At 46.0% G+C, this 22,935-nt stretch overlaps 1 protein-coding gene across 2 annotated transcripts in view; it reads left to right on the forward strand.

Annotated features, from left to right (window-relative positions):
- The first annotated feature begins 2,428 nt into the window (after positions 1 to 2,428).
- Positions 2,429 to 22,935, forward strand: part of OTUD3 (OTU deubiquitinase 3) — a 33,067-nt gene continuing 12,560 nt past the window's right edge. The window contains exons 1-4 of one of the 2 annotated variants that reach the window (XM_040229445.1): positions 2,429 to 2,753; positions 10,597 to 10,745; positions 15,808 to 15,920; positions 21,794 to 21,916. In XM_040229445.1, the coding sequence (XP_040085379.1) occupies positions 2,533 to 2,753; positions 10,597 to 10,745; positions 15,808 to 15,920; positions 21,794 to 21,916 (606 nt within the window). In that variant the 5' untranslated portion in view covers positions 2,429 to 2,532. The remainder of the gene's footprint in view (positions 2,754 to 10,596; positions 10,746 to 15,807; positions 15,921 to 21,793; positions 21,917 to 22,935) is intronic. The other variant, XM_040229444.1, reaches the window with a different exon arrangement.

A 22,935-nucleotide genomic window follows, 5' to 3' on the forward strand; every position in this document is an offset into this window, starting at 1 on the left:
TCCCAGCTTAACTAAATGTAAACAGAGGGGTTGCTGCAGGCCTTGGAAAGTCTGCTGCAATTAAAGACAGGGCCAGGCATAATTCACGTTCTCTCTGAGAATAAAAGGGAGATCTGTAGAGGAGGAATTTCGGGAACTTCAGAGAAGCATGTGAAACGTTCTGCAACAGTTCAGTCCTTTTCTGTTTCACGAGCTTTTTCCAGCACGTGAATCCATCTCCCCAACCTACCACTCCTCTTTCTCTCCACCGCAGACTCAGCATCACATCACCACCACGTGTCTTTGCATAGCCACAGGAACTTCCTGCCTGGCATCCTACCTTCAAGACATTCTCCTAACTAAAGCCAAAGATGTATTTTAAAGGTAAGCCTGCTCATGTCAGTTCTGGATGAAAATGCTTCAGTGTCTCCCCACGGCTCTAAGGACTTGGACTGAACCCTTTCCTCTAGCCTGCAAGACTGGGCTCAGAACGGACCCTTCCTTTCATTTCCTATCTCATAACTCAAGTTCTGGGCTCCTTGGTCAAATTAAACTTCCCTCAGTTCCTCAAAATAGAGCTCTGGTGTTGGACACACAATCCCCTCTCTTTTAACTGTCTTAGTCTGGCCAAGTCCTACTGCTCCTCTGAGCTTCAGCCCAGAACGCAGCTCTTCTGGGAAAACCTTTTGCATTTTTCACTCCACTTTTTGCACTTTTGATAACATATGTCCTGCAGCATGGAAACTGCTGTATCCTTGCCTATATATCTCACTGGAATCTGGGCTCCTTGAGGACAATAGCCGTGCCTCTTTGATTCAATGCTATACCCGCATCTAACACAAGAGCTGAAGATAAATATGCTAGTTGAAACTGAGGAAACGGAGGCTATTCCCAAAGGGGAACTTGTAGGTAGAGTGCGAAAATAAAATTATTAAGGCCAGAAACTTTAGGAACATTTCCAGAAATGGTGAAAGAGGCTGTTTGGAGGGTCAAGAGGTAGGCAACACCGTGGTAACACCTGTGGGAAGAGAGAGGGTTAAGAAAGAGGGCCCAGAAGGAGGCAGAAGAGAGGTTCTGCAGGGGAGAGGCCATTACTGATGGAGTTAGCTTTTAGGGGAGCTTGGAAAATCCCACGGATGGAGGAGCCTGGTAGGCTGTAGTCCACAGTGTCGCTAAGAGTTGGACATGACTGAGTGACTTCACTTTCACTTTTCACTTTCACTCCATTGTTCTTGCCTGGAGAATCCCAGGGACGGGGAGCCTGGTGGGCTGCTGTCTATGGGGTTGCACAGAGTCGGACACGACTGAAGCGACTTAGCAGCAGCAGCAGCAGCAGATGTGGATTAGGGTTACCCAGCTACTTTGGTTTGCCTGGTGCTGTCCCCGTTTTAAAATCGAAAGTCCTGTGTCCAGTTAAAACCCTTGGTTCAGGCAAACCTAGGTTGGTGGTGTTAGGGTGGAATGCAGATTATTAGAGGAGCCAGTGGTTCTGGACAAGGGCTACTTCTCTCTGAGTTATGAGAGAAGGCAGAGAAGGAGAGAAGGGCAGGATTAAATCAAGGGTGTGGGCTGAGCCATCAGGCTTCCGTGGTGGCTCAGATAGCAAAGAGTTCAGTCACTCAGTCGTGTCCGACTCTTTGGGACCCCATGGACTGCAGCACGCCAGGCCTCCCTGTCCATCACCAAGTCCCAGAGTTTACGCAAACTCATGTCCATTGAGTCGGTGATGCCATCCAACCATCTCATCCTCTGTCGTCCCCTTCTCCTCCCTCCTTCGATCTTTCCCAGCATCAGGGTCTTTTCAAATGAGTCAGTTTTTCCCATCAGGTGGCCAAAGTACTGGAGTTCAGCTTCAACATCAGCCCTTCCAATGAACACCCAGGACTGATCTCCTTTAGGATGGACTGGTTGGATCTCCTTGCAGTCCAAGGGACTCTCAAGAGTCTTCTCCAACACCACAGTTCAAAAGCATCAATTCTTCGGCGCTCAGCTTTAAGATAGTAAAGAATCTGCCTGCAATGTGGGAGACCCAGGTTCCCTCTCTGGGTTGGGAAGATCCCCCTGGAGAAAGGAATGGCAACCCACTCCAGTACTCTTGCCTGGAGAATCCCACGGACGGAAGAGCCGGGTAGACTACAGTCCATGAAGTCGCAAAGAGTCGGACACGGCTGAGCAACTCCTCATCGCCTTTGGAACCTTTCCCTGTTCTGTTCTCTCCGGCCCTAGCGGCGCCGCAGTTGGGAGGACCGCTCACCGCTAGGGGGAGGAGCGGCGCAAACGACACGGCTGCCCCTCTAGCTCTCCGCGACGAGCTCTCTATGGCGCTCGTCCGCCCGGCCAGGCCGGGGGGGCGGGGTCCCGCCACGTGACCGAGGTGCCTCTCCCCCCCCGCCCCCCGCCGCCCGCGCTCAGGCCGGCGCAGGCGCGGTGGTCGCGTCGCCGTCGCCGGGCTCCGTAGCCCGCGCCGCTTCGCCTCCTTCGGCCCCTGAGGCGGCCGCCCCGGCGGTCCTGCGGCTCTTCCTCCTGCGGCTGCGGGCCGCGGGGGCCGAGGCCATGTCCCGGAAGCAGGCCGCCAAGGGCCGGCCGGGCAGCGGCAGCCGCAAGGCCGAGGCCGAGCGCAAGCGGGACGAGCGGGCGGCGCGCCGGGCCCTGGCCAAGGAGCGGCGGAACCGGCCGGAGTCCGGCGGCGGCGGGGGCTGCGAGGAGGAGTTCGTCAGCTTCGCCAACCAGCTGCAGGCCCTGGGGCTGAAGCTGCGGGAGGTGCCGGGGGACGGGTGAGGCGCGCCCGGGAGCGCGGGGGCGGGGGCGGCGCCGCGGTTCGCGCCGGGGCTTGGCGACCGTCTCCGTGCGCCGGCGGAGCGCGGGCCGACCGCAGCCCGCCGGCGCCTCCTCTCGGGACGCGCGCGGCCTCCCCGGTGGTCCTCGTCCTGGCGAACTGTAGCGGGTCCTGACGGAAGGTCTCCCCGAGATCGGTGCCCGCGAAGCGCCTCCTCCCCGGGCAAAAATAAGGCCGCTCTTAAGCCGAGACCTGGGGGATGAGACGGAGCCAGTCGCCCCCACCCCCCAAAAGAAAGAAAGGTGACTTTAAGCCAAGACCTGGAGGAGTGAGATGGAGCCAGTCGCCCCCCCAAAAAAAGATGACTTTAAGCCAAGACCTGGAGGAATGAGATGGAGCCAGTCGCCCCCCCCCCAAAAAAAGGTGACTTTTAAGCCAAGACCCGAGGGGAATGAGATGGAGCCAGTCACCCCTCCCCAAAAAAGAAAGGTGACTCTTAAGCCAAGACCTGGGGGAATGAGATGGAGCCAGTCGTCCCCACCCCCAAAAAAGGCGACTTTAAGCCAAGACCTGAGGGAATGAGATGGAGCCAGTCGCCCCCCCCCAAAAAAAAAGGTGACTTTAAGCCAAGACCTGGGGGGATGAGACGGAGCCAGTCCCCCCCCTCCCAAGAAAAAAAGGCAACTTTAAGCTGAGACCTGAGGGAATGAGATGGAGCCAGTCAGTCAGAGAGCAGGGCCATATGAAGAGCGGTCAGACAGGCGCAAGGAGGGGTAAGCCCCACTTGACAGGACGCTTGGACTCCTTTGATCCCTTACTGTTGGGTATTGCCCTCCTGCCACACTCGGGAAATTAGGCCTGCGAGGGCCTGTCGTTTGCTAAGTTGAAGGCAGCTTCTCAATTCTTCCTTGCATGGACTTCAGTTTCTCCTCTGTAAGCAGTGGCGCTTACCCAGCATTGCTTGGGGGGTTTAGACAGGAATCTAAGTCCAGCTTTGTAGGTCCAGCTTTTTGAAAGAACGTGGGGTAAACACTTGGGATAGTAGGAGGGAGAGAATGGATGATGGGAAGGAAAAATGACCCCAGGAAGAGGGATATGGATCCAGGAGTGTGGAGGAAAGAAGAAAAAGGGTAGGGAGAGGGGAGATCAGTTGGCATCCCCATTGTGGGGGAAGGTAAAAGGGAGTCTGGTTGCAGGAGTGTGGCACTGTGGAAGAGGCAGTATTAATAACAGCCTGGCTATTGTTTCTTCCTTCATTTGGGGGCTCAGCTAGGCAGAGAGGCAAGAATAAGATGAAGCTGAAGACCATACAGAATTGCCTTAGCCTTAATTGTGGAAGAGGGGCAAGAAAATGTTTTTTGGTTTACGTTATGTTGCACCTTATTAATAAAGACTGTTTATGACCTGGCCTTAAATTTACCTTTCGCAGTTTTCCTACATATGTGCAGTGTTTTAGGCAGATTGGATTCAGAGCTTGATTGCAATTTGTTCGCCACCACCTAACACAGTGCCTGGTACATTAAAGGCTTTCAGTGCATTTTTGTTGAATAAATGATGATAAGAATATCATAGAGGAAGGCTACCTAGGCCCTTAGCAGGGCCCTTCAAAGAGGTGTTTTCTTAGTGGAGTCGCTACAGTTCAAAGGTTGCTTTGCTGGGTCTTGCTTTTAAGCCTAATACTTGATTTTTGTCAAATATAGTTTATTAAATATTCTGGGCATTAGCCACTCATAAGTACAAGACATTGGTTTATAAACCGAAGTATCAGTTGAATTTGGTGGGTCTGAGCTGGTGTCTGATTCTTCCTTGCAAATGATTGGATTGCTTCTGTCTGCTATACTGGGGTTGGTATTCCCACTGTCAGTGTGTCCAGGAAACTGACATACTCAACAGAAGGTTGCTTATGAGCAGGAATTGCAGCACAGGGAGTTGTAAAATCTTGAGGGAGTTCCATAATGCCGTGGGAAACTTTGGGACTACTGCTTCTGCTCCCCTGCCCCTGAAGGGAGCGTATTTCTTTAGTTAATTCGGGAAACATTGGTTGAGGAAGGTGCTGGGAACACATTGCCTAGTAAGAAAGAAACAGGACAGCAGGTCTCAAACATTCTGGTCTTAGGATCCCTTTACCCTCTTAAAAACGAATGAGGGCTCCAAAGAGCTTTGGCTTATGTGGATTATGATTATCAATGTTTACTATATGAGAAAGTAAAGTAAAAACATGGTACGCAAACACATTATATTAGCTTTCAGAGTGATAACAGATATCGTATATCAAGTAGCCTCTAGAAAACTCCATTGTACACTAGTGAGAGGATTAGAGTGAAAAGGATAACTAACATTAGTTTCGGAGTCAGAACTCTGAAAAGGTCTCAGAGACACCCTCCCTTCCCAAACTGGGTCATACTTTAAGAATGAATGGTATAAATACTTAAAATACAAGTTGATAGATTCTTTACAGTGACTGATTATAGCATACTGTTGAGAAGAAAGCGGCCAACACTCCCTGAAGTGGCCAGGGAAACTGCGTTCATTCAGCACATGTTCATCGAAACCTACTCTGTGCTAGGTGCCTCTCAGACTGGGCCATGAAGGGCCAATAAAAATATGCCAAGAGAGCATTCCGGACTGAGGAGTAATATGTGTAAAGGCACAGGAGCACTTTATTTTTGAGAGATCTGCAAATCGTTAAGTCTGACAAGGCCAGAGGCCAGCTTGACTGCACTGCTTATGTCTCTCCCTTCTGACGTCCCTGTTCTTTGGACAGTGTTAGGTCAAATGGTAATGGTAATTCCTCCTCTGTGGGCTCCATGAAGCGAACCCCTTTCCGTTCACAAGTTCTTCCCATGGGTGCCATGCAGTGGGCTATTTAGTCCTCTTTAGTATTGTGTCACTTTTGGATATGGTGAAGACAGGCTTTATCACTGTGCAGTGGATGGTGCTTCCTGTTTGTTACGGGTTAGTAGATATCGATGGATTATTTTGTTTGTTGATATTTCTTGAGTACTTTTGGTGAGATATGAAGTTAGGTAATGAAAAAATAACCAAGTCTCCACTCTGCTGACTTTCCGTTCTGGTCTGATAAGAACACTGAGTGGCCTGAGATGGCGTCTCGCTATATAAATGTGTTCATCGTCGGCAGTGTGGCATTCGTAGCATGCTAGAGCCTTTGGGTGCTTGGGAATAAAGCAGCTGGTATTCTGTAACGTGGCCTTCATGTGAGCTGGATCGGTGTCGCATGGGTCAATCAGGGAGCCGCTCACAGGGTGTGGTAATGCTTCATGGGCCACCTTCATATATATTGTGTTGTCTGGAGGGTGAAAAGTGAAAGTGAAGTCGCTCAGTCTTGTCCAGCTCTTTGCAACCCATGAGCTGTAGCCCACCAACCTCCTCCATCCATGGGATTCTCCAGGCAAGAATACTGGAGTGGGTTGCCATTTCCTTCTCCAGGGGATGGACCCACATAAATTGGATTCAGTTTCAAAACAGGAAATATTTTAACCTTGATGTGGTCCTTAAAAACATGATTGAATGTAGCATGAATAGAATCTCTAATTGGATTAGGCAGTACAATATTAACATTTCTCTGAACTCTATCCGGTTGTGTCTTCCTAAATGTAGCCTCAAATTACAGGACTAACTAGTAGTGTTCTAATATTAAAGCATTAAAGAATCATTGATTTTAGCTACTTATTTCTGTCTCAGACAAGCTGTTTTATTTTTAAAGTTTTACCTTGTTTTTATAATTGTAGGATTTTAATGACAGAAGGGCATCTACAATATCCGTTAGTTCCTGCGTCACATGTGTAGCAGCCTCGTCTTTTGGGTCTTGCTCAGTGGTTTTCCACCTTGGTGGCAGAGTAGAATCACCTGGGGAGCTTTGGAAAAAAATACAGTGAATGGGCTCTGCCCCAGATCAGCCGCACCAGAACCTTGGGCCTGGTTGTGAATAATTGAAAAAAAAAAAAAAAAGTCCACATGGATTCTAAAGTGCAGTTTTATTGAGTACTGGTGATTGAGAGTCTAGATCCTAGTGTTGCTCAAACTTAGCGTAAAACAGAATCACCTGGAGGGCTAATTAAATCTTTAGTGAGACTAGATTGCTGGGTCCCAACCCCAGAGAGTTTGACTCAGCAGGCCTGGGGCGGAGGGCTCAGAGTTTTCATTTTGAACAAGTTCTCAGGCGATGCTCAAGTTGCTAGTCAGAGATCACACTTTTGAGAGTCAGTGATTGAGCCCATCGCTGCCTGATCGAAATCTGAACCACATGTGTCATTTGAAAATTTTTCAGTAGCCATATTAAAAACGTAAAATGAAACAGATGAAATTAATTTGAGTATATACGGCAAGCCACTGTATCTAAAATGTCATTTCAGCATATAGTCAATGTAACAAATTTTAATGAGATACTTAACATTTAAAAAATACTGTTCAGAATCCAGTATTCAGCACTTAAACACACATGAGTTTGGATTAACCACATTTCAAGTCGTTAGTGATCACCTGTGGATAGTGGCAACCACATTGTGTAGCACATTGGTGCACAGTTCCTGAGGCTTGACAATAGAAATGTACAGAATCCTTAGTCTGTGCGGTCTGTGTAAAACTAATACTAAGTTGCCTTTTGTTTGTCCTTGTCTCTGTAGCTTCCTTGTTTTGGTTTTAGTTTTATTGTACAAGGATAATATCCCTTTCACCATGACAGTTGGAGGCAGCTTTCATGTCCCCTGGAGCCTTCTTCAGGCTGAAGGTCACCAGGTTTAAAGCCACATCACCTCACTTGAACATACCTTAAAATGTACTGATCAGAATTACATCTAGTACTCTAGCAGTGGTCTGACCTCAAAAGTGAAAGTCACTCAGTCGTGTCCAACTTTTTGCGACCCCATGGACTATAGGCCGGAATACTGGAGTGGGTAGCCATTCCCTTTTCCAAGGGATCTTTCCAAACCAGGGATTGAACCCAGGTCTCCCGCATCGCAGGCGGATTCTTTACCAGCTGAGCCACCACAGAAGCCCAAGAATACTGGAGTGGGTAGCCTATCCCTTCTCCAGCGGATCTTCCCGACCCAGGAATTGGACCCGGGTTTCCTGCATTGGAGGTGGATTCTTTACCAGCTGAGCTACAAGGGAACAAAACCTGACCCGCCGCCCATTTTTCTGCCTATTGTACTATTACTGCCCCCTGTTTGTGTTTTAAGTCGCTTCAGTCGTGTCCAACTCTTGGACCCTATAGACGGTAGCCCACTAGGCTCCTCTGTCCTTGGGATTCTCCAGGCAAGAACACTGGAGTGGGCTGCCATTGCCTCCTCCAGGGGCTCTTCCCGACCTGGGGAAGGAACCCAGGCCTCTTCTGTCTCCTGCATTGGCAGGTGGGTTCTTTGCCACTAAGCGCCACTTGGGAAACCCAACTGCACCCTAAGAGCCCGTCAATTATTTTCATGTCTGTGTTGCAGTATTGTCTCATGCTAAATTATTGAGCCTGCAGAGCCCTTGGGTGCTACTTGTGTGATTAATGGCTCTTGTCTGTGCATCTGTAGGGATAGTGGCGTGGCCCCGCAGTGGGGAGGACAGCGGCCGGAAGTGTTTCTGGCCGTCACAGCTGGCAGGGAGAGCAGTGGCCGTGCTGCTGCCGCCTCGAGTGGGCCGAGGCCAGAGATGCTGCTGAACACTGGCCTGTGCGTGGGACAGAGGATTGTCCCGAGTATCAACAGTGTGAGGGTGGGGAGGCGCTGCTCTAGCGCAGTAGGCCAGGCCCGGCGGGGGTCTCCTCCAGGCCCTCGGGCACTGGCCGCGTGTTCTCGTGAGGATGGTGAGCGCTCTTCCTGCACTCCCTGAGGGATCCCAGGGCGCTTGCAGCGGTGTTCACATTTCCTGTGTCATTGCCTTATACCTGTTAGCAAAGGAAGGGATTCGTCTATCTTGATTTTTCATTTTGACTATTTTTAGTGAGCTCGAGGAAATTGTTTTTAAATATAGAAAAGTATATTTAACATTTTAAGTAAGTTTGACACATATTCCTAACTCCCCAGGGATAACTTCACTAACAGTTTGGTGCCTGGCATTGAATCCTGGATGCACCACCTACTGATTTTGTGACCTTGGGCACTTTACCGTAGGGGGATAGTAATTGTGTCTGTCTCATCCAGTTAACTGTAAGGACTAAATGCTTTTAATATGAGTGTAGTGTTTGGAACAGCCCCTGGCACATTGTCAGAGCTGCTTAAGTGATGCTTTCAGTGCTTTTTCTTTGCATACGTTTGTGTGTGTTTCTGCATCTGTGTACACAGTATGCAGGTGAACGTGGTGGAGCTTATGCAGTGTACACAGTTTTATGCCTACTGTTTTGACTTGTGTGTGGAATATTTGCCCCCGTTACTGAAAGTTCTTAGAAAACATGTTACTTTCTGTAGAACACCATGAATTTTGAGATATCAAATGTAAAATAACTTCGTATGTAATTTTTTGCCAAATCGTACCTCTTAAATGGAATTTAGGAGTAAACTAGTGGTAGCAGTTGGTAAAGGTTTAAGAAAAGTTTGAGAGAGAAGCTTAAAATTGAGAACATGTTATCCATTGCCTTCCTTTTCTTCCCCCCGTGGTTGAAAAAAGACCACCACTGTTAGATTTTAGCAACAGACCCCTCGTTCTAGTGTATAGCACTGTTTTGTTCTAGTTCCTTCTAGAATGTTGCCTCAGATAGATGCAGAGTTTCTTGGATTCTTTTGTTTATAGAATCTGTTGCCTTTTAAATCTCCCTTCTTACCTGCCAAAAAAAGAAAAGTATAAATCCTTATACGTTTGAAGAGATTCCTGCCTTTCCAACTTTCTGTTGAAAACTCACTTTTCTAAGTTGAAAATAAAAAAACCTCTGTCACCAAACACTTAGGTCTAAAGTCCTTTGAGAAGTGATGAGTTTATATTTTGGAATTAGAATGTCATAGGTTTTCATTTGGAAGAGTGAACAGTTTGATGTGAAAGTGGGCAACTGTCTGGCTTCAGAACGGCTCTTTCCTTAGTTTTGAGGATGCCAGGTTGTGTTTCAGTCTCTGTGTATCTGGGCTCTGTGTTTGTGATGTAGTTTGGAATTTTAGAAGCCATTAAGGGGTGTGAAAGTAAACTCTTAAGATTTATTACCAGCATTTTAATTTTAGGAAGAAAACAAAAGGAAAGCTAGGAGAATTTTCATCTGGCAGAAGTAGAAACATCACGGCGGCTCCTTGAGTGAGAGGAGAGGCGCCGGGAGGGAGAGTGAGCTGTGAGCTGCACCTGTGGGCGGCCCCAGTGCTTTCCTTCTCAGGACTCAAAACTGGATGGGAAGTTTGATTGCTTCTATTGGGAGCTTGACAAATTGATGAGTTTGTGATATTTGTTAGGTGAGTAATTAGTTAGCTGTGCAGCCGTAGTGGAAGGGCTTTCAGAAAAGGGGTAGTAGATATGATTTACCATTTTGGAAGGAGATCTGGGTATCATAGAGAGCCCTTAGATGTGGAGTGGCCGTGGTGTCTGGGCCCTGTCTTCAGGTGGTTAGTAAATCACCAGCTCCACTTGTTGAGGCAGTGGAGGCTCAGAGAAGTTCAGTATCTTTCCTGAGTCAGCCAGCTCGTAAATGGAGAGTAGGATTCTTGTTTGTTGCCTCTCAAAAAGGGAAGGTGGTTGAATATCTTCCCTGGTGCTCTCCTGCCCCTGGTATCTGGGAAGAATCCTGGACAGTCAGAAAGCTGAAGCTGTATCTCTTCTCTGTGTGAAAAGTTACCTTGGATGGCCTACCATGAAACATCATTGTTTTAGATGAACTAAGTTCATTTTTTAAAAGGTCTTGACCAGCATTTTTGTTTTGATAGCAACTGCCTATTCAGAGCTCTTGGTGATCAGTTGGAAGGACACTCACGAAATCATCTCAAGCACCGACAGGAGACAGTGGACTACATGATAAAGCAGCGGGAAGATTTTGAACCCTTTGTAGAAGATGACATTCCTTTTGAGAAACATGGTAGGTTCACCGTGGGACACTGGACCCTCCAGGAGTAATGCATTGGGTAATTAAATCTGTGAGCATCCCCGACCCTCCCAGCTAGGGCTTTGATTACGTAAATTATGCCATTTTTTTATTCAAAAAGTATTTGTTTGTCTGCTCTGTAACAGGCAGCATGTCAGGCTGTTAAGGATCAGTACATTTAGATGTAGGTGCCATTAATAAAAATGATGATAATTAACTTGAAAAGTGACTTTTTATTTGGGGTGGAGGGGAAGGGAGAAGGGGGGAAGCAGGTTATAAAACAGTGTGTTTAGATTGATTCTACTTTTTAAAAAGTTTTGTTTTTGGCTGTGCCTTGTCTTCGTTGCTGCACACGGGCTTTCTCTGGTTTCAGTGAGGGGGCTACTCTTGACTGCAGCGCGTGGCTTTCTCACTGCAGGGCCTTCTCTTGTTGCGGAGCGCGGGCTCTGGACGCACAGGCTTCAGTGGCTGCAGCATGCAGCCCTGGTAGTTGCAGCTCGAGGGCTTTGGAGTGCAGCCTCAGTAGTTGCGGTGCATGCACTTGGTTGCCCCGCAGTATGTGGGATCTTCCCAGAACAGGGATTGAACCTCTGTCCCCTGCATTGGCAGGTGGATTCCCATCTACTGCGCCACTTGTGCAGTCCAAGATTGACCCTATTTTTAAAAGGTGTCTTTATATAAAACAAATTAGGAAAGGTCTCTTGTTGTCTGACTCTTTGCGACCCCATGGACTGCAGCATGCCAGGCTTCCCTGTCTTTCACTACCTCCCAGAGCTTACTCAACCTCATGTCCATTGAGTCGGTGATGCCCTCCAGCCATCTCATCCCCTGTTGTCCCCTTCTCCTCCCCCTTTCAATCTTTCCCAGCATCAGGGTCTTTTCCAGTGCGTTGGCTCTTCGTATCAGGTGGCCAAAGTATTGGAGCTTCAGCATCCGTCCTTCCAATGAATATTCAGGGTTGGTTTCCTTTAGGTTTGACTGGTTTGATTTTGCAGTCCAAGGGACTCTCAAGAGTCTTCTCCAGCACCACGGTTTGAAAGCCTCAATTCTTTGGTGCTCAGCCTTCTTTATGGTCCATCTCTCACATCCATATATGACTACTGGAAAAACCATAGCTTTGACTATAAGGACCTTTGTCGGCAAAGGGATGTCTTTGGTTTTTAATACGCTGTCTACATTTGTCATAGTGTTTCTTCTAGGAAGCAAGTGTCTTTGAATTTCATGGTTGCAGTTTCATGACTTAATTTCATGGCTGCAGTCACCACCTGCAGTGATTTTGGAGCCCAGGAAAATACAATCTGTCACTATTTCCCCTTTCCTACCCTTCTATTTGCCTCAAAATAATGGGACCGGTTGCCATGATCTTAGTTTTTTGAATGTTGAGTTTTAAGCCAGGTTTTTCATTCTCCTCTTTCACCCTCATCAAGAGGTTCTTTAGTTCCTCTTTGCTTTCTGCCGTTAGAGTGATATCATCTGCAGGTCTGGAAAGATGCTCACAGTTTATGGTGGTCAGTTACGGTTTATAACTCTTGGCTCCAGTTATTTTTCAGAAACCACTTTCTGTCTTTCAACAACTTCTATTAAGGGGAGATAATAGGACCTAATTTCTAGGGGGTTTTGGTACAGAGTAAACTAGATTATGCAATTAAAATAAGTTCTTAGTAAGTGCCAGCCATCTGGGGATCCTAGGATTATTGAGCATTTAAATTATCTTCTGTAGATTTTCTGATTTTTAAGTGATCATGAATTACTTTTATAATCAGAAAAATCAGTAAGGTCATTTTAATTTCTCCCCCAAACCCAAATATAATCTGATTTCTTTGAGGCAAGTCAGGGATTTAAATTAGTACTTTAATAGGCTGAAATCTAGTAAGAAAATACTTATGAGTTTTAAGCTTTGATTCTGACAGTTATTTACTGAGACTGCTGTGCTAGGTGCTAATATATTTATGTTTTACAAATAGCATTTTCATCACGGGGCTCATAGTCTTATCTGTCTCAGGAAAGAGAATCATTCCTGTTTTGGAGTGCTGACTCTGGGAACCAGTCAGGAGTGGCGGCGGGGAGAGACTGTGAAGGGGCTGAGGTGGAGGGCTCTGCACATTGGTGAAGGGATGAGCACGCTTCCACCAGGGCTGTTCTGGGGATGAGGAGTAGGTCCAGACCAGCCCCCAGTTTGGTAGCGTAATTGACAGGCCTCACTGGTGGGGGCGGGTGCTGGTGTTGGTAGAGACAAAGATGATTTTGAAGTTGTGCTTGAGGAATGGCTAGCGTAGCTGTGCTTTAATAAATTAAAAGGCAGCAGGAGGAACACATTTGAGCAGGAAGCTTTTCCCATTCATCACTGGGAAAGCACTCATTCATTAGGCACAAGCAGCAAGAGAGACACAGCAGTGAAACTCCGTTGAGTAGTTTATTCTAGTCACTGAGTTCTCACGGTCCTCTTCCTGGATCATTTTTTGTCCAGCAGGCACCAGTTAATTAGATGGTCACCAGTTTATAGATTAGATATGGATATATGGAGCAAGTTCTGTTATTTAATGACATATAAAATGAGTTGAGTCATTGATTCAATAAATATTTTATGTGAAGAGAATCTTTGGTTTGTGACTTGGAATTCTGCTTTGACCCTCTTCAGTGAAGACGATGTGGTAGGTTTAGGGGTGTGGCAGGACCGTAGATGTACAGGTGCTGAGTCACGGTTTGAGTGTCACAGTGGGAAGTGGCTCTGATTGCCATAGCAGACAAAAATGAAACCTGGAATTCTGCACGTTCTCCTTGTGTGGCAGTGGAAGCCTAGACTCGGTACATTTCCTGCTTCTTATAGTTATGTTTTTAATGTCTCTCTCGTCACACTGTGAGGTTCTTGGGCAGGGACTGTGTCTGTTCCCCACTGTGGCACATAGTCGACACTCATATTTGTTGATGGAATAATTGAGTGGCTCGCTTACCTCTTCAGGACCTGGTTATCCTTGCCTCTGACTGTGTCTTTTCTTCGGTCTATGGCTTTGGAGAATCAGCATCATCTTTTGCCTAACTAAACAGATACCCACCAGAAACCTGAATGTTCTCAATGCCTTCTCATACTACTCACTTGTGAAGTCTTGTCACTTTTCTTCCAATGTATTTTTCCTCATTTCTACCGCCTCATAGAATCAGGCCTCTTTGACCATTTGCCTAGATTTTCCTAGTACTTTGGATTGGTCTCATTGCCTCCTGACCCCTTCACTTTGCTTTCCATGTGGAAGCCAGAGAGGTGATCTAAACACATATCAGATAGGTCTTCCCCTGTTGAACACTTGTAGGCAGCTCCCCATTGACCTCAGGAACGTTCCAACTCTTTAGCCTTTACGATCTGTGATTTTCCTGTTTGCCTGCCTTCTTGCTATTTCCCAGTATATTTTCTCGCTCCCCTGCCCTGCCATCTCAGCATTCTAAGTTCCTGCCAATACTGTGCAGTCCGTAAACTCATCGTGTTCTCTTTCTCGCTTCTGCTTGGAACATCATCCATTTCTCTTCTGTTTGTCTTTTACCTGCCCTTTGGGAAGCATTGTAGTTGTTTCAGCTGAGAAGCTTATCTGTTACACCTCCCCTCCCCTCCTCACTGTTCACACTGGCTTGTGTTCCCCACCTGGAGTTAGCCAAGCTGCGAGGTTTGAAGACACAGTCTTACTTAAGACTCCCTTGACTTCTGACACCAGCTGCAAATTTGTGGTTTCTCAGAACCATTCTCAGGTTTGATAATTTGCTAGAAGGACTCACAGAGCTCATTGAAGTCTGTTATACTCACAGTTACATAGTGTATTACAAGGAGAAGATCCAGAAAAAATTAGCCAAAGGGTAGAATCGTTGGAGAAGACTCTTGAGAGTCCCTTGGACTGCAAGGAGATCCAACCAGTCCGTCCTAAAGGAGATCAGTCCTGGGTGTTCTTTGAAAGGACTGATATTGAAGCTGAAACTCCAAACTTTGGCCACCTGATGTGAAGAGCTGACTCACTGGAAGAGACCCTGATACTGGGAAAGATTAAGGGCAGGAGGAGAAGGGGACGACAGGGGATGAGATGGTTGGATGGCATCACCGACTCAATGGACACAGGTTTGGGTGGACTCTGAGAGCTGGTGATGGGCAGAGAGGCCTGGTGTGCTGCGATTCATGGGGTCGGGAAGAGTCGGACATGACTGAGTGACTGAACTGAGAATCTTGGAAGGTTATACAATGGTAAAATATTGGAAGGTTACACAGAACATGGTGTTGTCAACCAGGGAACCTCACTCAAACAGCAGTGTCCAGAATTTTTATTAGGCTGTCATCATGTAGATGTTATTGATTGATGGCCTAAGTGGCTGAAGCCATTCTCTAGTCCCTGAGGTCTTTCTAGGATCACTTGACCAGAGAGGCCCACCGAAAGTCACCTCATGCATAAACTTAGCATAAACAGTTAGATGTGGCTGAGGGGCCCACTGCGAATAATAGAGACACCTCTATCGCTTGGGAAATGCCAAGGTTTTAGAGGTTCTCTCCCAGGAGCCAGGGACAAAGGTCAGACTTCTCTCCGTGTAAGGCCAGATGCTTTACTACGTGTTTCTTTCCTGAAGTGCCTGCATATCAGCAGTGTCTGTTTTCTTGTTTGTCCCCCACTGGTTGTAAACTCCTTGAGGGCAAATTGTGACAGGCTGTATAATTGAGTGGCCAAGAGCCAAGATCTTGGAGTCAGGATACCTGGGATAAAACTGAGCTCTGCTGTGTACTGACTTGTGACCTTGTACAAACTGCCCTCTGCTTTAGTTTCCTCATCTGTAAGATGGTGTGCATGATAATACCTCTTGCACTGCTTTCAGAAGGCTGTTTTGAGGGTTAAAAGTGATTTATGAGATAGACTTAGAGAACGAACTATGGACATGTACAGACTGCTAGACTCTGACAAAGCTATTGGACTTTTCCAGGCATATACCCTGATTTATAATTTTGGGAACTAAATAAATACCAAAGCATGTTTGCGTTTGGGTTTTTCCATTATAAAGACGTTGTTTTTCTTTCCTATTTCCTTCCATACAGTGGCCAGTTTGGCAAAGCCCGGAACATTTGCTGGCAATGATGCAATTGTAGCCTTTGCAAGAAATCATCAGTTGAATGTGGTGATCCATCAACTTAATGCCCCTTTGTGGCAGGTAGGTCATCTGTTGAGGAATTTATGTGAAGCCTTTATTTAAAAATTATCTTTGGGGATATCCTAAGATAATGGGGCTTGACTGATGATACTGAACTATGCAGGGTAGCTTGGACTGTGAACCTCACCAAGCTTGTGGTGGCTTGGATTTAAACCCTGCATTACAAATGGAGTCTGAAGTATAATTCAGAGACTTAAAATGCCAGAAATATTACTCAACAGTTAGTTAATTGGGTGATTTGGGGCAGAGAGCCTAATGTGGAAATAGCATAGATAATTTTGTAAAAATCTCTAAATAAGAATTCAGAGGATTTGCATACAGATTCTATATACCTGTTCCACCTGTGTATTTTTGTTTTTTAAATGGAGAGAAACAAAGACCAAATTGACTAATAAACTTGCTAAAAAAGAACTTTTGAACAACAAAGTGTCATGATCTAGGGCGTCAGGCTCTCTGTCTGTGCTCTGCTCAGCTAGCCATAGCATTCTGATGGTGTTTCTACAGCAAGTAAGGTTTCTCAAGTGTTCAGTTTGTGCTGTGGGACGGCAGAGCACGGTGTTGAGCCGCTTAGACCTCCCTTCCCCTCCTCATACCCCTCCGCCCTTGCCGTTGGTATTCTTTAAGTTACCACTGGTGTTCTAAATTAACCCGATCTCCCAAACAGTCCATCAAACCAAACATTCTGGAGCATGGAAGGTCGAAGGTCAGGATGAAAATGTACACAGACCACCCCTTGCTTGCCCTCCTTGCACTTTTCATCCTGTGGCTCAGCTCCTGGAGACTGGTCAGGTGGTTCCTATCAGACCTCCTCCCTCCCCTTCTCTACTACTTCCCCATTTCTAGCTTTTTTTACATTAGAAAGTAAAACTAATGATTATAGAACAATTTGAAAATTCAGAAAAGCCCATATATAAAAGTCACCAAGTCACACTTCCTAGAGATAGTTGTTAACATTTTAGTGTGTATCTATGTTATTCACACACACTCTTCAATATAAAAACATTCGTATGTAACTGCGAAGAAACATATCACAGTGTCACATTTTAAGAACTGGTTCAGTGGTAAAGAATATGCCTGAGCGACTGAGCATGCACACACACATAGATACATCCGTACGTATATATCTCTACACACTACATATCCCTATACATCATATTATTACAGAGGTAACAGTGACCTTTTTTCCTTCATTGTTTTCCTGTGAAAAGTGAAAGTTATAGTTGCTCAGTCATGGCTGACTCTTTGGGACCCCATGGACTATAGCCCTTCAGTCTCCTCTGTCCAAGGGATTCTCCAGGCAAGAATAGTGGAGTGGGTTGCCATTTCCTTCTCCAAGGGTACTCCCAACCCAGGGATCAAAGCTGTGTCTCCTGAATTGCAGGCAAATTCTTTTTTGTCTGAGCCACCAGGGAACCCCATTTTCCTGTCCACCTGTATATATATGCCTTTGTAAATTGCTTATTCCTTTGCTTAGCTTTTGCTCTTTAAAAATAAAGTCAATTATAGAGATACAGTTTACATCTATCAGAATTCACCCTTCTCTGGTATATAGTTTGTTTTTTGGACATAGTCATGTAAATGCCACCCTACCTCAGTTCAGTTCAGTCCAGTCACTCAGGCGTGTCCAACTCTTTGTGACCCCATGAACCATAGCACGCCAGGCCTCCCTGTCCATCACCAACGCCCGGAGTTCACCCAAACTCATGTCCATTGAGTTGGTGATGCCACCCAACCATTTAATCCTCTGTCATCCCTTTCTCCTCCCACCTTCAATCTTTCCCAGCATCAGGGTCTTTTCAAATGAGTCAGCTCTTCATATCAGGTGGCCAAAGTATTGGAACTTCAGCTTCAGCATCAGTCCTTCCAATGAACACCCCGGACTGATCTCCTTTAGGATGGACTGGTTGGATCTCCTTACAGTCCAAGGGACTCTCAAGAGTCCTCCAACACCACAGTTCAAAAGTATCAATTCTTCAGCACTCAGCTTTCTTCACAGTCCAACTCTCACATCCATACATGACCACTAGAAAAACCATAGCCTTGACTAGATGGACCATTGTTGACAAAGTAACAGCTCTGTTTTTTAATATGCTGTCTAGGTTGGTCATAACTTTCCTTCCAAGGAGCAAGCATCTTTTAATTTCATGGCTGCAGTCACCATCTGCAGTGATTTTGGAGCCCCAAGAAATAAAGTCAGCCACTGTTTCCCCATCTATTTGCCATGAAGTGATGGGACCAGATGCCATGATCTTAGTTTTCTGAATGTTGAGCTTTAAGCCATCTTTGTCACTCTCCTCTTTCACTTTCATCAAGAGGCTTTTTAGTTCTTCACTTTCTGCCATAAGGGTGGTGTCATCTGCATATCTGAGGTTACTGATATTTCTCCCAGCAATCTTGATTCCAGCTTGTGCTCCTTTCAGCCCAGCATTTCTCATGATATACTCTGCACAGAAGTTAAAGAAGCAGGGTGGCAATATACAGCCTAACGTACTCCTTTTCCTATTTGGAACCAGTCTGTTCCATGTCCAGTTTTAACTGTTGCTTCCTGACCTGCATATAGGTTTCTCAGGAGGCAGGTCAGGTGGTCTGGTATTCCCATCTCTTTCAGAGTTTTCCACAGTTTATTGTGATCCACACAGTCAAAGGCTTTGGCACAGTCAATAAAGCAGAGATAGATGTTTTTCTGGAACTCTCTTGCTTTTTCCATGATCCAGCAGATGTTGGCAATTTGATCTGTGGTTCCTCTGCCTTTTCTAAAACCAGCTTGAACATCTGGAAGTTCACAGTTCATATATTGCTGAAGCCTGGTTTGGAGAATTTTGAACATTACTTTCCTAGCGTGTGAGATGAGTGCAATTGTGCGGTAGTTTGAGCATTCTTTTGCATTGCCTTTCTTTGGGATTGGAATGAAAACTGACCTTTTCCAGTCCTGTGGCCACTGCTGAGTTTTCCAAATTTGCTGGCATATTGAGTGCAGCACTTTCATAGCATCATCTTTCAGGATTTGAAAGAGCTCAACTGGAATTCTGTCACCTCCACTAGCTTTGTTCATAGTGATGCTTCCTAAGGCCCACTTGACTTCACATTCCAGGATGTCTGCTACCTACTTATAGAATATACCACTACTTATATATTGAATATTTCCACTGCCCCATGAAGTTACCTCATGCCTCTTTGTAGTCACTAGTCCCTTCTCTTCTTCCCCAGATTCTTATAACCACTAATCTCATTTGTCTCTTGTAGTTTTGCCTTTGGGTTTTCCCTGGTAGCTCAGCTAGTAAAGAATCCGCCTGTAATTCAGGAGACCCTGGTTTGATTCTTGGGTCTGGAAGATCCCCTGGAGAAGGGATAGGCTACCCACTCCAGTATTCTTGGGCTTCCCCGGTGGCTTGGACAGTGAAGAATCCACCTGCAATGTGGGAGTCCTGGGTTCGATCCCTGGATTGGGAAGATCTGCTGGAGGAGGGCATGGCAGCCCACTCCAGTACTGTCTGGAGAATCCCCAGGAGAGAGGAACCTGGCGGGCTAAAGTTCATGGTATTGCAGAGCTGGACACGACTGAGCAACTAAGCACAGCATGGCACGGTTTTGCCTTTTCAGAATGCCATATAAGCAGAAATACATCACTGTTTGTGTGTGGCATAGTGTCCTTCTAACAGCCGCGCTACAACAGGATAAAGTAGCTACTGCCTAGACGGGTGAGGACTCTCACTTTACAGGGACACGGCGAGCTGGAGGAAACGATATCTGTGTGTGCTGCTTGCTCTCTGGGGCAGTGTCGTCGCGTGTCCTCCCAGGAGAGCCATCATGTTTACTGAGGCGCGCTCTTCCTCCGGATGTCTTTGCATGAGGAAGACTGGTCACCTCCTTTATTGTCCCAGTCTTTTGTCCTTAATCTTTACTGCCTAGCAGAAGTCATCAAAATCATTTGAATACACAGCATAACGATCCTGTTCTTGAAGGAGTATACTCTGTGCCAACTTAGTAACTACAGCTTGCCTATTGCTCCATCAATAGCTTTTTAAAAGTTTCTTCTTAATTTTTTAGGTAGTTGTGGAAGATACTCTTCATAGTTAGACTTTTTTTCCTCTTAAATCCATGTATTTCTATAGTGTTCCCTTTTAGGAATTGCTTAATTGTCAAAGTATGTGTTTTCGAAATAAATACATTTTCTGTATACTGGAACTATCCACTAGGTTTCTCCCATCACCCCATACCCCTGTGAAGCATCTGATAAAATTTGAGAGTTAAAACTGAATTGGTTGCTACTGTCATAAGTAGGCAGCTTCCCTGGTGGCTCAGAGGGTAAAGCGTCTGCCTGCAATGCGGGAGACGGGGGTTTGATCCCTGGGTCGGGAAGATCCCCTGGAGAAGGAAATGGCACCCCACTCCGGTACTCTTGCCTGGAAAATCCCATAGTCTGAGAAGCCTGGTAGGCTAGAGTCCATGGGGTCGCAAAGAGTCGGACATGATTGAGCGACTTCATTTCATGAAATCATGAGTAGGAGCTCTTATATTAATAATGAGGAGGTTTATACTCAGCCTACTTTTTCTTTTTTTTGGCTGCAGATAGAATATATGCTTCTGTAAACAGTATAGACACGTGTAAGGTAGAAAATGAAAGTCCTCTGTGATCTCCCGCACCTTGAGCAGCACAGTTAACAATTTGGTGACTGGTGCTCAAGTTATTTTTTCCTCTGGATAATACTTACATAGTGTGTTATTATTATTTAAATATGTAAGTGCTGTAGGGATGATGTCACTCACAGATTCTGATTGGCTAATTTCCTTTCCAGTAGTCTTCCCGGGAGATGAGCAGTGCTCTCTGTTTTGTATGTGTCAAAACCAGACTCTCTGCACTTTGAGACCTAGATAGATACTCTACCTGGAGAAAACTTTTGTGATTCTGACTTCTAGACCTGTGTGGTTCCCGTTTGTTCCACGGTTTTGCTCTGTTTTTAGACCACAGATACTATTCGATAATAATGTCTTAACTGCCTGTGACTTTGTACAAAGATCAGGAGGTGCTGATATTTGGGGGACTTAACAGACAGTCTCAGCTTTCTAAAGGACAGAGTGAGGATTACTGTGGAGTTTCTGTGGAGGTGGTGGTTTGGGGGAAGTGCCCAGGCTCCATCGCAGGGCGTGTGCTTCGCATGCCTCCGGGGAGCACTGTTCCGGCTGGGTTGTGCCCCAGGGGCACGGCCACACAGCACTCTGGGAGCAGTGCCTCTGGGGTGTGCAGTGCAGTGGTGCTGCTCGACTGTACGTAGATTTGTTTTGAAATTGATACAGATGGAACATTTGTGTGTTTCTCAGTATGTGTTTGATGAAAAATCCTGTTTTTGTTTTAAAGACAGGGTGGCTTTTCTGTGAAGCCTAAGTATCAGGTCCTTCAGTTTTATGGCCCCTTTCAAGGTCTTGGGAAGGGTGATGGCAGTTTTATGTTTGTAATTTTATATTTTTTTTTCTTCAAAGAGGGCCCCCAGTTGTCTGAGATGCAAGGCTCACACATCTGCATCTGCCTTTGGGCCTGCCTTCTTGGAAGGAACCTGAGCATTTGAGGGGCTGAGGGGTCCTGACGCTCCTGAAACTTAGACTTACTTAACTTTGTGGTAATTTTGCCCCTGGTGTTTGAACATGCCTTTTCAAATGGCTTTATTTCCATTTAGTTGCATATTAAGTACATGCAGTGATACACACATGGGTGGGAGAAAGATAATTCAGAACTTGCTTAGGATGCATCACAGTGATGCTCCCAGTCACTGTTACAGAGAGCCTGTGGACTGGGCGTCCTGGGAGCCAGGTGGCCTTGCTCTTCTGACGTGGACACTGCAGATCCTTGCTGGCATCTCCTCTCCCTCTGCCTGCAGATCCGCGGAACAGACAAAAGCAACGGGCGGGAGCTACACATTGCGTACCGATACGGCGAGCACTATGACAGTGTGCGCAGGATCAATGACAACTCGGAGGCACCCGCACGCCTGCAGACGGAGGTGAGCGAGGCCGGCTTCCTCTGCTCTCAGCCCCGCAGGGACCCAGTTGGGGCTCTCTGCCCTGGAGCCAGAAGCCAGTCAGGTTTTCATAGAAAGTTGCCTCTAAGAATCTGTGGGCTTGGTTTTTATTTTTAAACTTTGTTCATTTGGGTGAGGGCAGCGGATAAAATTGTCATTCTTCTGCTTTTTCTCACAGTGGTGGCTGTGATTGCATGAATATAATTTATATAAACATTTAAAGTTACTTCCATGTTTTGAAATTGATTCATGCTTAATATTTAAAATTTGGAAACTTAGAAAAAGTAAAGAAGAAAATAAAACATAACACAGAATCAACATTTTTGTTACTGTTTTCGTATTTGTATAGCTTTTTCCTATTATTTCATATGTCTTTCCTCACATGATTAGACACTTCTTTGTAATTTGAAAAAATAAAGTGAAAGTCACTCTGTCACCCTTGTTTGCCTCTCTGGTAAACAGTGGATGCAGCCGCTGTTATTAGTGTATCGTACAAGCACCTAGAGATGCCTGCATGTCAGGCATGGTGTGGGTGTGTGCGTGCAGCCTCGCTTTGCTGGAATGCACTCTCCTCATCCACAGCTGTGGCATTCTCTGCAAAGCATTCTGCCCTGCGACAGACGGAACGTATCGCAAGAGTTTAATTCATAGCAGGACATAAGAAACCTCCTACATCTTTTCAAACGGCTCCATGGTTACTTAGCGTGTGGACGCATTATAATGTGCTTAAATAGGCCCTTCGACGGACTTTTAGATGACTTTCAAACTTTGTTTTTACAAACAACATACAGTGCCTTATATGCATGTCTTTTCACACGTGCGCGGGTGTATTTGTGGAATAAATTCCTAGAAGATTCTTACTGCATCAGAGGATGTGTGCATTTATAGCTTGGCGGGTATTGCCAAGTTGTTCTCTGTGGCATCTTACCAGTTCACACCCCCACTTGCAATGTGTCTCTTCTGTACCTTTGCCAACACAGTGTGTTACCAAGCTTTTAAAT

This window comes from Oryx dammah, unplaced genomic scaffold, assembly GCF_014754425.2.
Source record: "Oryx dammah isolate SB20612 unplaced genomic scaffold, SCBI_Odam_1.1 HiC_scaffold_27, whole genome shotgun sequence".
NCBI classification, from domain to species: Eukaryota; Metazoa; Chordata; class Mammalia; order Artiodactyla; family Bovidae; genus Oryx; species Oryx dammah.